At 34.8% G+C, this 19,180-nt stretch overlaps 1 protein-coding gene across 2 annotated transcripts in view; it reads right to left on the bottom strand.

Annotated features, from left to right (window-relative positions):
* Positions 1-19,180, bottom strand: part of LOC135584102 (protein FORGETTER 1-like) — a 99,109-nt gene that overhangs the window by 16,043 nt on the left and 63,886 nt on the right. For both annotated transcript variants that reach the window (XM_065079382.1, XM_065079383.1), the window contains exons 21-27: positions 17,386-17,481; positions 17,166-17,253; positions 16,950-17,070; positions 11,594-11,705; positions 11,385-11,508; positions 11,230-11,307; positions 11,022-11,140 (exon numbers count right to left, since the gene is read on the bottom strand). In XM_065079382.1, coding sequence (XP_064935454.1) covers positions 11,022-11,140; positions 11,230-11,307; positions 11,385-11,508; positions 11,594-11,705; positions 16,950-17,070; positions 17,166-17,253; positions 17,386-17,481 — 738 coding nt within the window. The remainder of the gene's footprint in view (positions 1-11,021; positions 11,141-11,229; positions 11,308-11,384; positions 11,509-11,593; positions 11,706-16,949; positions 17,071-17,165; positions 17,254-17,385; positions 17,482-19,180) is intronic.

Here is a 19,180-nt window from a genome sequence, read left to right as displayed (position 1 = left end):
TCCCGCTGTCGCCGTCGCTCCAGCTACGGTTGTCGCCTGCTGTTGCCTCAGCAGCCTTGGTCTTCTCATACTCTTCTCACTATACTGCTAACTGTATACTAATAATAGTATTTTTATTTATTAGATTAATAATATATTATTTTGATTTTAATACTATTAATTTTTATTTATTTAATAGTATATTTTTTATTTAAAAAATAAAAAATATACTATTATGATTTATTTATTTATTATGATTTTGTACCCAATTTTCTTAATTTAATAGCTTATTTTTAGTTAAATAATTATATTTATAAATTATATTATATATTTTAATATTTTAGCGTCTCGTTTCGCTCGGGCGAGTGCCTAGCGCCTCGGGCGTTTTTGGACTTTGGCGCCTAACGCTTTTTAAATCACTAGGTGACACTGATATGTGACAATTGGACAAGACCAACAAGAATGAGTATCATGAACTTTCTTATTTATTGTAACAGAAGAGTGGTGTTTCATAAGTCCGTTAATACTTCTGAAAAGATCCAAGATGCAAACTACATTGAGAGTTTGATGGGCACTATAGTAGAGGAGGTCGGACCACAGTATATTGTCCAAATAATAACCGACAATCGAGCGAATTTCAAGAAGGTCGGTTTGCAATTGATGGAAAAAAGAAAAACTTTGTTTTGGACTCCATGTGCAGCTCATTGTATATATTTAATGCTGAAGGATATTGGTGAGCTGGATGCGGTCAAGAATTGCGTAGCTCGAGCACAATCAATTACAAAGTTTATATATAATCATCATTGGGTCCATGCTTTAATGCAAAAGTATGTAAACGGTGAGATACTCCAACTTAGAATTACTCGGTTTGCTACCAATTTTATTGCATTAAAGTCGTTACAGCAAAAAAGGCATAGCTTGAAGGCAATGGTCACCTCACAAGAGTGGTCTGATTCCAGATATTCGAGATTGAGCAATGGAAAGAAGATAGAAAAGTCCATTCTTTCCTCTAGATTTTGGGAGACTACGTCAGAAATCATAAAAGGTATGGAACCACTTTATATTGTCCTCCGTAAGGTTGATATAGACAAGCGTCCACAGATGTCGTATCTTAAATATATGTTGATTTCAGCAAGAGAGGAGGTCAGGAAAGCATTCAAAGATAATTTTAAGGTCGACCAATACGTACGGATCATTGATCGTCAAACCAAAGTTCATATGGATCAAGATATCCATAATGCAGGTAAATTTATATTCATAATAATTTAATTTATTATTTTTTAGATAAAAAAAAATTATACTAACAAAATTATGTCTTGCAACGTATTATCTAAACCCGACAATTCAATATCGATATGCGCTCGGAACGCAAAATGATTTACTAACGACATTATAAAATGTTATATATCGGCTCTTGCCAAACACTACTGATGCAGCTGATACTCTTATGGAGGATCAATTATTTCGAGAAACAGTTGGTTCATTCTCCGATGTTGTAGCTGTATCGTGTAGTTACACTATGGATCTTGGTGAGAAAAAGTTACACATATTAATTATCAATTATATTTAATGTTAATTATTTGTTATGCTAATAAAATCTTATTTATATCTTTTTGCAGTCGAGTGGTGGCTACAATTTAGAGGGGATGCACCACATTTAAGCAAGGTTGTCGTTCGTGTACTTTCACAGACAACATCTAGTGGTTACGAACGTAATTGATCAACAATTGCATTGATTTACACGAAGATCTACAACAAACTCTCCTATAGACGATTAGAAACTAGTATATGTTCATTATAACATGCTGGATAAGGAGCCAAAGGAACCAGATATTGATCCCATTGACCACCAATTCTATAACGAAGATTCAGAGCCGATGTTAGATTGGATTGAAGTAGTAGAGAACCAAGAGGATCCTCTACTTGATGAGGTGGGAGATCCTCAGCGTCCTTCACGTTTTATCATCGAGGCAATAGAAGAAGAAGAAGCACAACCCCAACAGGTGGAAAATCTCCCTCGATCACAACGTGGCAGGAGTCAAACAAAATCGAGTCAAACTGCTCGAGGAACTACAGACACCCAACGATCACAGTTGTCCTCCCAGCTATCACGGCCTTAGCTGGAATTGCCTAAGGCGTGAGGCACCCTTGCGGCAAAGACGCGAACTTAGCTAGCGTTGCCTAAGTCGCGCTTCGCCCTTGCGATTTGCGTCCGCAAAGATCAGACCACTTGCAACATCTCGCAGGTCCCGAAGGACCTATAAAAAGAGAAAGTTGATTAGTTCGAAGAACGAGTAATGGACAAGTCCTGACGTCTCGCGAAAAGGGGAAGCTTTACAAGCAATTCAGCGAGCACCTTGCGTGCACAAGAGAAAAGAGGGAGAGGGGGAAAACAAGGACTTTAGAAGGTTAAACGAACAGATGCAAGTTCACAAACAACTGCTCACCGGGTGCCGGGCGCGACAACAAGTTCCCGTCAAGGTACGTGCGAACTTACGAAAGAGTGTTCAACGCCCGACACTATACTGAAGCCCCATCCAGCCCTGTGCCACCTGGGTGGTTCCAGGGTGCTGAGATGGTTGACGTTTCGCGTGCAGCAGCGGGCTATAGAAATCAGCCCGTAGCACGCGAAAATGGAGCTGTTTTGGGGCTGTTTTGCTCGGTTCGATGAGCGGTCGCACTATAGCGTTGCAACTTGTTCGAACTTACATTTTTACAAGCAAAAGGACTTAAAACCAAGCCAAAACATGCTGCCAAGCAGCTGTACATGTAGATTAGAGCGACGAACGGTTCGTTGAACAAAGTTGTTGCGGGTGCGCAACGACCGTTTGTGACACAACGTGCAAAGGCAAAGGGGAAGGCAGTAGCATCAGTTACATCATTGGAAAGAATTGAGTTGGGCGACGAGACACCTTCACAATCACATTCAGCAACTCACTCGATCTAGAGACATGATAACAACACGCACAACAGTGCCTCGACGGATGATGGCGGTGATGTCAAGCAGTCGTTGGTCTCATCTACATAACTTAAGGGTGGTGCATGGATTGAGGAGCAATATTTTACACATGCCACCCAAGATTCAGATCATGGAATTCGACAAGGTACTGGTCAACTTTATGCGCAGAAGAGGAAGGGGAAGAGAAAGGCAATGGATGAATTTGAGCAGATGCGACAAAGCCTATATGATGTAGACACAGAAAGAAGCTTATCGTATTCACAACCATCGTATTATGAAGAATTATACGAGCAACAATAGCATGGTGATAGTTGGTCATCCTTCTCTAAGCAACAGTATGATACAGAGCAGCAAATCAGTAGCGAAAGTAGAAGCTCTGACATTCACCAATATATACCTCAAGAGCTGCCTCGGACAAATATGATTCATGACAATCAACCTACGATCTGCACCATATTGATGCATCAATAGCATACGGTGTATCAATACACTATATCATGAGATCAATTTCATGATTGGGTCCAACAAACATATCATATTGATATGCAGATGTATAGGATCGAGGACCCCGATCCACCACCCGTGGAGGCCTGTCGTTCGTTTTGATGGTAGAATCAACAATCAGGTATATCTACATATGTGATTATTTAATTCATTTGAATTTTAGAGTTTATATTATAACAAAATAATCTAATAATTCAAATGATTTTTCTGTAGATATTTCAATATTTACATAAAGACAATCCATAATGGACTAAAATACGAACCTTGCACAAGATATTCTTCAAAGCCCGAAAAAAATATGTGATGCTATTCTTACCCAATTTACATTGATTTTGCTAAAATTATACTATTATTATATTTATTTCTAACTTAAAATCCCTATCCTATTTTTTTTTATTTTTAGGTATTTTCGGAGGGTTTTACACCTAAATTAGGTGTAACACTCGATACACCCTAGCGTACCGCTTAGTACAGGGTACCGTATCGTACCGAGCCAATCTCAAAACATCAGTACGGTACTGTATTTCGATCCTTGGTTTTAAGTCTCTTATAATGTTTCTTATAACAGTATATTTGTTCTATTCTTAGGACCCACCCGATCTATAGGACCCACCATACAAAATACAAGTAAATTTAACTTTAATTGAATGAAGTTTTAGTCAATTAGAAGGGTTCTGATAAACAACATAACTGCCTTATTTTTAGGTTTATATTTTTTTTGAAATATACTTCAACAACCTCCCTATCACTAACAACCAATTGAAAAAGTCAAGAAAACTTAAGTTTAATCTAGTCAAATTTAGACCAGTTACAAGGCATGGTCGAAACAAGGTATTGTCATATTATTAGATTATTTTTCTCACAAATAAATTTAAAGAACCTCCTTATGTAACTGGGAGGTAGGCAATGCTAGATGGCAGCGGTGAATGGCAGCAATAGGGTCATAGGCAGTTCGGGAGAGGGAGAGATTCTGTGGGGACCACATATGAAGAAGTGGGCTCGTGAATATAGAAGACTTTTGATCTTTTTCTTCTTTTAATGGATCAGATCTACCTGCCTGAAATGGGGTTGGATCTAGCCTTTTTCATACCGATATAGGCAAAATGGAGAGCCATAATCGAGTATATTTTAATGTAATTTAGTAAAGTTTAAGTCAATTATAAAGTTCTCTGAAAATAGTGTAACAATCCTATACTTTGGTTTTTCATTTGACAATATACCCAACAAAATATTCTTATTAGTATGACCCATCCTACAAATATTGGGTAAATTTAACTTTTAAGTCGATTACAAATCATACCAGCTCAGGCGAAATGGACAACCATGACTAAGTATGTTTAGTCATGTTTAAGTCAATTATAAAGTTCACTAAAAAATAGTATAACAGTTCTGTACTTTGGTTTTTTGTTTGACAATATACACAAAAAAGATCCTAATTAGTAGAGCCACCCTACAAAAATTGGGTATATTTAAGTTTAAGTCAATTACAAGGTTCCCTAGAAAGAGAATAACTGCTCTATTCTTGGGTTATCGTTTTAGAAAATATACCCAAGAACTTACTTATCACTAGCATTCCACCCAGAAAATCTGAATTAACTTTAAACTTAATCCAGTGAAGTTTTAGTCAATTATAAGAGTTTTCATAATAAGTGTAACTGTCATATTCTTGGGATATATTTTTTTGAGAATGTACCTTAACATCCCTAACAATATGAAGCCACTTCATGAAAATTAAAAAAAAAAGTTTAAGTGGAGGGTTGCGTTAAGACACTAACAATTAACGTAAAACTATGTCATATCTCATGAACATGGATCTTATTTGATTTTAGTATAGAGCTCAGTCGTCACTCGAAACTGACGCAAGGCACCTTCACCACATACCCGAATTGCAAACAGTAGGCTAAGAGGTCGCCCAGAAGCAGCCCATCACATCGGCACCGGGATGTGGTGCTAAGTAGGCAAGGCTTCTCTCATTGTTTTGGACCAATGAGAATAAAAAAATTAATCCACGAACAATGGATTAAGTTAGCAACTGAGAATATAGGAACACTTTCAAGGAAGGGATTACAATTGGTAGACACTATGATCAGAAGAAAAATAAATATCATTTGCTTACAAGAGACTAAATGGGTAGGAGAAAAATCTAGAGACTGATAGCACTTGATTTAAAATTTGATATACTGAAAAAATTAAACATATAAATGGTGTAAGAATTATGGATTGTAAGAACAATATTATCGATGTAAAAAGATTTAGAGATAGAATTATAATTCTAAAATTTATGAAAGGACAAAATGTTTTGAATGTCATTAGTGCTTATGCCCCTCAAGTTGGATTAGATGATCAAACCAAAAGAGAATTTTGGGAAAGCTTTAGATGGTATCATTCAAGAAATGCTTATAACTAAAAAATCAATAATTAGAAGAGATTTGAATAGTCATGTAGGGAAAACATATGGTGAATATAAAGGGTTGCATGGGGGCTTTGGTTATAGAGAGAGAAATGAAGGTGGTGGTATGATTTTGGATTTTGTAACTCCGTATAATCTTATAATTATAAATACTCACTTTAAGAAGAGAAATGGACATTTGATTACTTAGAAGAGTGGTCACAATTATAGTCAAATAAACTTTTTTTCTCACTAGAAAGTTAGATAAAGTTATTTGTAAAAATTATAAAGTTACACCTGGCAAAAGTTTGATGAATCAACATCAATTGATGGTATTAGATATTTACTATAGAAAATAGAAGAAGAAAAATATTATAGAAAATTTTACTAGGACAAGATGGTGGAATTTTAAAGATAATAAACCTTTTTTCTCACTAGTAAGATATATAAAGTTATTTATAAAAATTATAAAGTTATACGTGGCAAAAGTTGGCAAAAGATATACCTGGTGAAATTTTAAAGATGATAATGTAAACACTTTCAAGAATAAGATGGAAACGGAGACGATTTAGAACTTAGATAAGGATAATATTAATATTATTTGGCCTACGATAGCTAATAAGATTAGAAGCTTAACAAAAGAGATTCTTAATGAAACTAAAGGTAGAGGTGTAACCTTAAGAGACGATGGTGGTGCGAGAAAATTTAAAAAGTAATTTTTACTAAAAGATCATGTTTCAAAGATTGACAAAATTGTAAAAATGAGAACAATTTTAAAAGATATAAAGAATCTAAAACAGAGGCTAAAAAGTAATTAGTATGGCAAGATATAAAGCTTATGATATTTTTTATAATAAATTAGGTACTAAAGATGGTGAAAAAGATATATATCAAATTGCTAAACCTAAGGAATGAAAGTGCAAGGATTATTAAAGATGAAAATCAAAGAATACTTGTTAATGATCACGAGATCAAGAAAAGTTGAAAATTTTATTTTTATAAATTATTTAATGAATATTTCACACAGGAACTACTTTTAACAATAAATAATAGTGGTAGATTTAATAATCATAGATTTGTTCACAAAATTAAGCTAATGAAGTCAAAAGATGAAAATAGCTAAGAGTGAAGGGCTTGATGATATCCCTATTTAGGTCTGAAAAAGTTTAGGGGACAAGGGAGTAGCTTGGTTAACTAGTTTATTTTACAAAATTATAAAATTCAGAAGGATGTCTAATGAATGAAGAAAGAATTTTTTAGTATCAATTTACAAAAATCATGGTTACATACAAAATTGTTCATATTATAGAGGAATTAAAATCATGAGTCATACTATGAAATTTTGGGAAAGAGTTATCGAAAGTAAGATAAGGCTTGAAACAAATATCTCTGAAAATTAATTTGGTTTTATGCATAGAAGATCAACCATAGAAGTTATTTATTTATTAAGACAATTAATTAAAAAGTATAGGGACAAAAAGAAAGATTTGCATATGATTTTTATTAACTTAGAGAAAGCCTATGATAGGGTTCCAAGAGATTTATTATGGTGGGTTTTAAAAAAGAAAGGTGTATCCAATAATTATATTGATGTTATTAAAGATATGTAATGATAATGTAGCTACTAGTATCATAACTATAGAAAATGTGTCGAGTGAGTTTCCTATTAGCATAGGATTATATCAAGGATCCGCATTAAGTCTCTACTATTTCACATTGATAATGGATGAATTTATTAGTCACTTACATGATAAACCTCCCTAGTGTATATTATTTACTAATAATATTGTCTTAGTTGATGAGAGCCTAAGTAGTATTAATTATAAAATTAAACTATAAAGGCAAGTCTTGAAAACTAAATGTTTCATATTAAGCAGGACCAAAACTGAAAATATAAAATATAATTTTAGTTATTCTAAAAATAGACAAGAGAATATAGTTAATTTGGATGGACAAGAAATTCTTTTAAATAAAAACTTTAGATATCTTAGATCATTATTCAATAAGATGGAGTAATCGATGAAGATTTAATTCATAGAGTAAAAACAGATTGGTTAAAATGATGAAGAACATCAGGAGTCTTGTGTGCTTATTAGATACTTTTAAGATTAAAATAAAAATTTTATAACATAACTGTGAGAGCAACAATACTTTATAGATGCTCGGTAGTGAAGAAACAATATATACAAAAAGTTTGTGTTGCCAAGATGAGAATATTGAGAAAGATATATGAAGTTACTAGAAAAGATAGGAAAAAAAACTCTTTTATTCATGAACAAGCAAGTATCACTTCGATAACGAATAGATAAGATGAGAAAAAATCGTTTCAAATAGTATAGGTACGTGCTTAGGAGACCTCCAGATACGGTAGTTAGAAGAGATAAAATGATTAATATTAATAGTACGAAGAGAGGTAGAGGAAAATCTAAAAAATTTTAATAAAAACTATAAATAAGTATAGTTACCAAGTTTCTTGTGTAAATGCCCTATTCTTAGGCTATTTTTCCCAAAAATATACCCAAAGAACCTACATATCACTAGGATTCACCCTAAAATAATTGAGTACATACAAGTTTAAGTCGGTTATAAATTTTTCTAAAAATAGTGTCATAGCTTATTCTTGGTGTTTTTATCAGAAAATATACCTAAAGAACTTCATTATTAATAGAATCTGACCTACAAAAATTGAATAAATTTAAGTTTAAATTAATCAAGCAAGTTAAAAGGATTCATGGAAATAGTATGACTGCTCTGTTCTCGAGTCTTTTTTGTCTGAAAATATACTCAAAAACTTCACCAGATGGTGAATTTTGTTTATGTCCTGCAGGAAGTGTCTTTGTGATAAAAATATTTATTGGGTATATTTCAAACAATAAAACTAAGAATAAAGCAGCTATACATTTACAGAGAGCTTTAAAACTGATTTGAACTTAACTAAATTAAGTTTAAACTTACTCTTTTTTTTTCACGATGGAACCTATTGATCAGGGAGATTTTGTGGGTACATTTTTGTAAAAACTAACATAAGAACAGGACAATTACACAGTTTTCAAGAAATCATGTAACTAGCCTAGGTTTTGCTAAATTAAACTTAAAGTCATTAATTTTTTGCAAGATGTCTCTTAGTTACAAGTAGATTCTTTGGATCTATTCTCGAAAAAAGTAACTCAATGATAAGAGGAGTTACACTATTTTTAGAAAACCTTCCAACTGGTCTAAACTTAACTAAATTAAACTTAAATTTATTCATTTTTTGCAGTGTGGGACTGTGGGTCTTAGTGATAAATACATCCTTTTTCGATCAAGAAAACCTGAGAATATGGCAGTTATATTGTTTACAAAAAGACCTTGAAGCTTGTCTAAACTTGATTATATTAAACATTAATCTACTAAATTTTTTTATAGGGTGACACCTAGTGATATGGAGATTCTTTGAATATGTTTTTGAATAAAAAATATCAAAGAATAAGGTAGTTATGCAATTTACAGGAAACCTCATAAAATCGAAAAACTGGCATGCCCCTTTTTGAGGATATTTTGGTCATCTGGGGGAAAAGAGACACTGTGTGAGAATAATTAAAAAAACAGGGCACAATTTGAAATAAACTAAAACACTAGGGGCTTTTCTGGATATTCGCCCATGTTATATTGAGTCTATGTTTTTACATATCATTTATTTAAAACATCTTTATTCAGTCCAAACTTGAGAAGCTATAAAATTTAGATCATTTGGTACTTAATTACAACTAGTGAAACTGAGAAAGAAAAAACTGTTATATGGTAGTTAGAAACCAAATCACCCATATGAAGGCCTTACATTCCCCAAGAAACTAACACCTACTTCAATTAGGTAAGGGACTAGTTGATTTTGGAAAGCTTACATTGTAAGTTTCTTCTCAGAAACACAAACCTAGGTTTACATGATAAAGGATCTTTAAATTTATTCAATATAATAAAGGATCTTCAAATTGACTAAAGTGGTTTGAGGAAGAGAAATACAAGTTTAATCTACCTGCCAAGGTTTTAAATATAAGTTTGATACTGAATTCAATAAACTATTGAATTAGTGCAATACTAACATATTAAGTAGCATGAGCATTTGTGATTCTTGCTGACACTATATCTAGTCATAATAATAAGGTGGTATATATCGAGCATTATCAAGTTATATGGGCCATTACCAATGGTTGGTCAGACCAGTAACTAGTGGTCCACATGAATCAATCTGACTGGTATTTTGAACCATGCCACTTGGCACCTATAAAACTAGAGCAGGCTTCAATATCACAAGTAGAACCAATCTTGGTTAAAGCTTCACATAGTTAAAATGAGAAACATAAGTTTTTTATGCAAAGAGAAATATATTACTTGTAAACAGGTTAGTGATAACCCTTATGAGGTTAGTGGACCTCTTTTTTCACAGTGCCTTATGATAGATTTCACTTTCAAAATAAGAGGAAGACAACACTCAAATATCTTTTTTATTTTGTCTTCTTTTCTTATACATCATTTTATCCCCTCCCCACCCTCTTTTCTTACTAAAGATGGACCCATTCACATGCCACTTGGACAAGATAAATATGTAGTAATATCTAATGGAAGCACTCATTACCAACTGTTTAATGCCAGTTTTACTCAAGAGAAGAGAAGAGAGAATGCTATAATATCCCAGATTTGCTGTTGTTAGCCAAACAACTTTTGGGTCTCAACACTAGCCATGGATGGTGGCTTGAGATGCACTTGAAAGGCATTACATGTTGTTTGATTATCTTGTCCCACCGTCTGATGGAGATGACATGTTGATATTGATGTCACTAGAGACTAGAGTCCTGGAACGTAGATAAATAACTGAAAAAAAATGAAATTATAGTGATATGATACAACCACTTAGCGTCGAGGTGTCAGAACCCAAATCTGCCATGGCTCATAAACCCATCCAAAATGAGCCCATGCTATTGTCTTCACACAGTAACAGTAGGAATCTTAACCAGTGGAATTCCCAAAGCTATAAACTTCCAGAAAATCATTACATCACAAAATGAAAATTTCCTGTGACCTTAATGCTCTTCAAGTACTTTCCTCAACTAGCTACTACATGCGTAAAGTGAACCACGGAATACAACATGTATCTTTAAGAAAACGAGAAATCAAATATATGAGAGAAATTATGACAATCAGAAGATAACATACCACTCAAGCGCCAATATGAAGTGTCTTCTACCCATCCATTCCCTTCTAGATTCATAGAATCCATCATTAACATAAGCAACTCCATCCATCTGCCTTTCGTCCAGTAGAGTTTTTGCAGACTGGATGAAGACAAACTCTTATTAGAAAAATCAAATAGCCACTGTTACATATCCTGAGATAATATCATTGTTGAATGTGATAAACTTACCTCCCAAGTAATTCCACGGTCAACTGTGAATGTAAACAATACTGTAGCAGCACCAGAAAGACTATCAACATGAACTATCTGTAAAGAATGCTATAAATAATAAATGCAATAGTTCTGAGGATCACTGAAAAATGTAATTCCAAATAAACAAATACCTTTGGTGATCCTTGCAGTTCAATAACATTAGCTTTAATATCAACAATTCCTGAATCAAACTGCCCTTCATTTCGAGCATTATGAACAACAAGATCCAGGAAGCTGATAAAAAACTCAAACAGCCTGCAAGACAGATTAGAATATTCGCTACTTGAAATGAAAGTTGAGTAACAATATATTATATTCAATAATATAAGGAAAAACAGGCCTGTTTTGAATATCAGGTGGCAAGCCCAAAAGACGATTTAAGAATCGTCCAACATCATGCATATCTGAATCCACTATACGTCCAGAAACTTTTCCACCATCCTTTCCGTTGCCTATATAAAGAAAATTTGGAATAAACTTGCAAATGGCATTTATGACAAAAATTAGCCCACTCTAAGTTTCTTGTGAATTTAATGAGGAAACTTAAACCAGTTCTATTGCAATCACAATCTTAAACAAGGTGATTCTCTATAATTTATAACAGAACACGTTTGAATTTTTGGGAAGTTTCAGGCATTCAAGGTTGAGCTTCATCTGTGCTGAGACATGATGGAAAGATCAAAATTTGAGTATCAATCCAACCTTTTGTGTATTGTTTGCTGTGCCAGCCGGCAAAGAACTCATGTTGGTAGATCATCAGCACAGGGCACACCAACATTATTATTGCAACTTCTATGGCACACCAATGCTATCATTGCAACTTACATTATTAACAATATACTCCATAAGTGCATGTGCCTTAATCCAATCAGTTGCTTATGAAGCAACATCTGCCATGATCTTCCCTTAAATTAACAAGGTTTTCTTAAGAAATAGAGACACATTGTCGCCTCAAAACCGTCTTCAATTTCTAGTCGATTTGGGGTGCTAATGCCACTGTCAAAGCAACACCATTTTTCATGGAACAATATCATGAGACGCACAAATCATGCCAACATTTTACATTTTCTATCTGTATACATATTCAAAAGGGTAATGCACTAGAATCATTGGATTTGTAAGCACCATTCCTATCATTATTCAACATATTTACTATCAAGTATTTAAACACCAGTCCATATTAAGTACCAATCAGTTGGCAGATAGTATAATAATATAATACAGTTACCGTGGTAAACTGCTAAGTGCTAACAAATAGATATAGTCAGTACCCAGTACTCAGTAAACAGCCTACTGGTACAGCATTAAACATTGTATACAGTTGACACAAGTATCCATCCATATGTTAAGCATACAAGAACATAGATATCTCATCTGAATATCATTATTATTCAAACAAAATTAAGAAATAGATCCTGGTATTACATGTAAGTACACAGCCATACTGGGAGTTGGTGACCATGTGAACCATGAGTCGAGGAGTAAGGAACCTCTCTGTTCTTCAAGTTCCATGTCTATCAATCACTCACTCCATGCTTCTTGCACATGGGGCTACAGTGGGTGAAGCAATGCAACAACCAGGGCCAATCAACAACTTCTAGAGTCGGTAGCATTGGAGACAGTAACTAGGTCCTTTTTTTCTCCTTTTCACCCTCCTTCTGAATTTGTGCTCTTCTTCCTCTTTTGGCAACAAATTGATTAGAACTGGCCAGATGATTTCCATTGTAATGCCATGAGATTTAGTAAAATAAAATCGACCAACGAAGTAGGATTTTCATCAGCATTTTTCCCTATTAAAAGGTGGAAATCAAAGCAAGGTCAACCTGCACTTTCTTCAGGCACGGAATCTTTACACATCTTCAAGCTTCTCATTCACAGTCCAAATTTACTTCTACTGGTTAATCGACTTTACATATTTTGGGAAAATATTATTGATGCCTCTATAGCCTGTCATGACTTCATAAAAGAACTCATAAAATTGCAAATGCCATAAATACCAACACAATCATCCTGAACACCCATCCAGCTGATGTAACCTTTTATCCATGTCAGAATTAAAATGACCTCTAGAAGTAGCAATATAATTTATTATAAAAATCATCCTTATTTAACTTGAATGAGGCTCACCAATCAATGTGACAAACTAGGTTGACTTACTATAGGCAAAGGCCTTTTTTTTTCCTTCAAAAAGTGAGGATCATGATCCATCTAAAGCTCAACAAAAAGTAGCTCATCATCATGACTTGTAACAAGGTATAGTGAGAAAATAATAAAGCAGAAGCACTGTTGGGCATAGAACATTTATTTAAAACATTGATAGGTTCCAGGACCTCTGTTGATGAACAACAACAGCATAGACATAATAGAAAGAATTAACACATTTAAGGGCATTCACAGTATTTGCAACTTTTAAGAGATATACATGCAATATTTCATATATTTCAGAAGGCATATGCAAAATTGCTCACATCTTAGAAATGTAAAAATAAAATTCTAGTATATAAGCATTCAACAGTTCCCAAGAAAAAAAACAGGTTGTGTATTGCAATAAAAAGAGTCTAATGGAGTACATAATCATATTTAAAGCTATGATGGATCAATCTGGATTGGATAGGTTTGGTTCAATCTGATCCCAATCTTAGAAAATCCAGTAATCTAAGTAGACAAAAAGCAAATCCACATCCAACCCTATTGAGGTCTGAAGTTCCAATCTCAATTAAATCTAGTTGCTTCTAACATTTTTGAATATAAATATACTCTCTGTAATCTCAAAATAAAGTATATAAAACCTGAGTAGAGATAGTATATTACAAATATAATTGGATCAGGTCATAAACAAATCAGACCGACTTTAGTCTATGTGCAATCTATCTGTCAATTAGATAGTCAAATTAGATTCACTTGTGAGACATACTTTGCAAGATGGGCATGAAAATCAACCAGAGATGATACCACTGGGATCTACAAGATTTAGTCAGATTCGATTAACAGAATCATGATCACATGACAAAAATTCAAAAACTAAGAGTTATAAGAATAAAAATAATAGAACATATAAAATAAAATTCATGGCAACAAAATATTATATTTTAATTGCTTGCTTTACATTTATATTTAATTATTTATTGATGTATTTCTTTTAAAAAAGTGATAAAAAAAATATAAAAATATAATAATTACATAAAAATGATAAATAAAAATTAATGGAGATCAATCCATTAAAAATAATTATTGCAAATTTATTGAAAAATAAATAATAACCAAATCACAAAAAGATACTATTATGACAAATAACTGTTGTATATTTCATATAAAAGACCTAAAACTTATCCACATCAACACACCCATGGGATTTACAATTAATTTGGAATCCCATGACACTTGCCTTCTTTATGATAGTATCACTAGCCCAAGGCCCTACATTTTAATGGTATAACTGCAAGAGGAACCCAAATCTTAAAGATCTCACATTTGATGGAAGCTAGAAAAAGGAAGGCCTCATCCATCCTAGGTGACTTTGGTGCTTCATATAAAAGAAAAAGCAAGGTATGTAATTTCGAATAATATCGTCCGGTATGAGCAGTACATACCGGTCAGTCAGCTTACCGGTACACGGATTGCCCCTTACCGGACGGAACGAAATGTATATATATATATATATATATATATATATATATATATATATATATATATATATATATATATATTATAAAAGGCGACATATCGTCGCCTTTTTCGACGGCGTCACCGAGGCGATGCGATGTCGCCTTTTATAATAATATTTATATATAAATATTTATAATCTTATTTTTTTATATATATATAAACGACGTGACGTCGCCTTTTATAAATATATTTTATATATAAATATATATATATATATAAACGACGCGATGTCGCCTTTTTCGGCGACATCGCCGAGGTGACGCGACATCACCTTTTATATATATATATATATATATATATAAATATAAATATATATATATATATATATATATATATATAAACAAGGTGACGTCGTGTCGCCTCGACAATGTCACCCCGCGTGGGAGAAGGAAAAAGCGATGTCTACGAGGCGATGCGACGTCGCCTTTTATAAAAAATATACATATAAATATATATTTATTAATTTATATATATATATATATATATATATATAAAAACGAGACGACATCGCCTCATGGGAGAAGAGAGAGCATATATATATAAAAATATATATATATACCGAGCGGTATACCGAACGGAATACCTCTCTGTATACAGTTTCGTACCGTACCAAGCGAACGTCGAAACTCCGGTACGGTACGAAATTACATACCTTGAGAAAAAGAGATGATAAATTTTAGCCTTTGAAGGAATCTAAAGTTATTGTTCAAAGATAAAAGTGGGCACAGGCATCAAGATTAATTTGACTAGTAACTGTTATATCAAAAAAAAAATTATTACAATTGTTAGGCCACCAATAATCTATGAATGTGAGTGTTGGGTGATTAACAAACAATATACTAAAAAAGAAGTTTGTCAATGTGATGTGCGAATGTTAAGACTTTATGTGTGACATCATTAGCAAAGATTAAAAAAAAATTATTCTTGGACAATTAAATATAGCTTTAATAGAGAATAAAATAAGAGAGAATAGTTTAAGACGGTATGAATATATACTAACGAGGTCTATAGATGCAGTAGTTAGAAGAGACTAGATAATTAGTCGTAATGGTACGAGAAAGAGACCTAAGAAGACTCCACTAATAACCATAAATAAAAAGTAAAATGATCTTAGTATAATCAAGGATATTGCTTTTTATAAAGCTCAATATAATCAGTGGTTCCCTAATCAAACAAGGTTAGAACCAGAAAAGATTGGATTCTCATTCTCAAGAAACATTAAAGTCATCCAGACTGCAAATAAATCAGTAGTAGATCAACCAATCTCAAGTAATTTCCATCAATGTGAGCAACTGTAGGAAGAAAGGAAAGAAAGAACTCTAGCAAACTGGTGCCACTTGATTCTCAAAGGGAGATGAATCATAAAAGATGGAGGATTTTCTTTTTCAGGGTTGGAATCTCAACTATTCTCGACCAGTGTAAACAGTAGAGAAGGAACAGAATGAAACAAGGAAAGAGGTAGAAAGTCTTGTTTGAAAGTACTCCAGCATGTTGTTAGCAATTCCTGTCACAAGGGACGACGAGTCGCATGTGGTAGAGCTTTTTATTTCATGTAGCAATGCTTTTGCAGATGTTAGAAGCGTGTCTGCTTCTTATCATCTCTCAAAAGACAATAGGGAAACTGCTAGAGGCATTTTTTTCTAATCTACCAGTTATTTTTCCATCCTTCCCAATTGTAGGAATGTCAGCAATAAATATAAACTTGAAATAGTAAAAACATGTATTGTTGCTAGTGGTTAGATAAAACATGCTTAAGCATTCTATTCTAAGGCACAGGTTTGAAGTTTTTGTTGGGAAGCAGTAAAACATGTGCTTTCCTTTCAATTGCTTTTTTTATGTTTAATCTTTCAATTGTAGTTACCTTTTTCCTTTTTTTCTTTTCATTGTCATAGATTGATTTTTAAATTTTCTTTGGTCATAAGACTTATTTTTCATATTTCAATTACTATCAAGACCCATGCACAATTTAAGGTCAGGTAGTACGTGCCTTGGGATGAAGAATGTCTGCAACAAACATAAGCTGTACTTACAGATTATCGTATCCCTGACAATTCCAACTGACACAAGAGCAGCTTTAGCAATGGTGATAAATTCTTGAATCGTTGTTGGGTTTTCAGATGAACAGCCAGGAGGTACCACAGGCAAAGGATCCTGATATGCTCATGAGATGTCAGGCTGCTAGGTACAAGCTTAGAAGAACACATAATGTAAATAAATATGCGCCATGGAATGCTTAAACAAACAACCTGTTCCATTATTCCCCTATACATCATCATAAGGGCCCTCTTTCCGTAATTGCTGTCATAGTTGAAAGCACTCAATGATGGGCCAGCCCTGTGCATTAAGCATCAAAATGAACATGCAACAAGCACATAAAAGTGTTAACCTCTAAAATTAATTCCATCATGTTTGCGTAGATTTGAGTATTTGGTCAAGCACAAAAAGATCAATATAAAGTCGGATCACCTGCGATCTCCTTGTGTTAGAGCTCCAAGAGACTCCAACCTCTTTGCAACAATTGACGCAAAACGCTTTTCACCACCAAGGGTGGTAAAAAGAAGCCTAAAAATGTCACAAGAAAAAATGAATCTTGTATAGAATCATTTCTTTTCCAGATATGCTAAATGAAGTAAAATTTCATAACAAAACAACCATCAACAGAAAAGAGCCATCAGGTAGTTGTTTTGCCCATGTACCAATACCAAGTTGCAGAGATTTCACAATTTATAGTTCAATTAGGAGCATCAAAAATATGAAATATGAATTCACGTATTTCAATGAAACAAAAATGGGCATTGGTATACATGCGTCAGGTCAAAACACTTTAGGATCATGTAGTGAATCATAAAGCCTGTAAAGAGCAGAAACATAATCCTCTGCACATTGAGATGCAGACTATGAGAGTCAATTGCGTTTAAGTGCAAGACCTTCATAGAGAAATTCTATACTTGTAGTCCCATCACATGGAAATAAAAAAGGGCATACCCAGTGCATGAGGCTCCCATCACATGGAAATCCAACTCAAAAGAATATGCTGGAAGAATGCCTACAAGCTAACATTGACAGGGTAAGATCATCAAGGTCAGCCAATATATAGACAGTCCAATGATTGTAAGCTCTGGCAAGCAAGGTTCGCAATACCGTACTGTACCGACGTTTCGATGTTCGCTCGGTACGGTACGAAACGATATACCGAGTTGTCACGACCTTAGCTGGAATTGCCTAAGGCGTGCGGCACCCTTGCGGCCAAAGGCGCGAACTTAGCTTGTGTTGCCTAAGTCGCGAGTCACTCTTGTGGCAAAGACGCGAACTTAGCTTGCGTTGCCTAAGTCGCGCTTCGCCCTTGCGATCTTGCTCCGCAAGGATCAGCCCACTTTGTAACCTCTCGCAGGTCCCGAAGGACCTGTAAAAGAGAAAGAGAGTTAGATCGAAAGAACGAGCGACGGACAAGTCCCGAAGTCTCGCGAAAAGGAAAGCTTTACAAGCAATTCGTCGAACACCTTGTGTGCACAAGAGAAAAGAGGGAGAGGGAGAAAAACAAGGCTTTCAAGGATGAACGAACAGCTGCAAGCCCACAAACAGCCGCTCACCTGGTCCCGGGCGCAAAACCAAGTTCCCGTAAAGGTCACGTGCGAACTTGCAAAAGAGTGTTCAACGCCCGGTATATAACCGAAGCCCCATCTAGCCATGTGCCACCCGGGGGGTTCCTGGGGTCTGAGCTGGCTGACATTTTGGTGAGCGGAGGTAGCACTCCGCTCACCTCCCGCGGCACGCGAAAACGGAGCTGTTTTGGGCTGTTTTGGGGCTGTTTTGCTCTGTTCGGTGAGCGGTCGCTTTGCAACGCTGCAGCTTGTTCGAACTTACATATTTACAAGCAAAATGACCCAAAACCATGAGAAAACATGCTGTCAAGCAGCTGTACATGCGGGTGTGAGCGACGAACGGTTCGTTGAACGGAGATGTTGCGGGCGCGCGACGACCGTTCGTGACATTCTCCCCAACTTAAACTGTCGACGCCCTCGTCGACGCTTGTTGATAGTTGTTGATGACTTCTTCTTCATGTCGCAGGGCGTCTTCAGGCTCCCAACTGGCTTCAGTTCGGGGAAGCTTTCGTCACTTCACCAAGTACTCTGTCTGCTCCGCTCCACTGGGTAGCTTTATCTTACGATCCGCCAGAATGGTTTCCACTCGCTTCTCGTAGGAGGCTGTAATGGGAGGAAGCCGAGTTGGAACACTTCGAGAAGTATCTTGCGGATCCGAA

The sequence above is a fragment of the Musa acuminata genome, chromosome BXJ1-8 (assembly GCF_036884655.1).
Source record: "Musa acuminata AAA Group cultivar baxijiao chromosome BXJ1-8, Cavendish_Baxijiao_AAA, whole genome shotgun sequence".
In the NCBI taxonomy this organism is placed as follows: Eukaryota; Viridiplantae; Streptophyta; class Magnoliopsida; order Zingiberales; family Musaceae; genus Musa; species Musa acuminata.
This window is presented reverse-complemented; position numbering and strand designations above follow the sequence as displayed.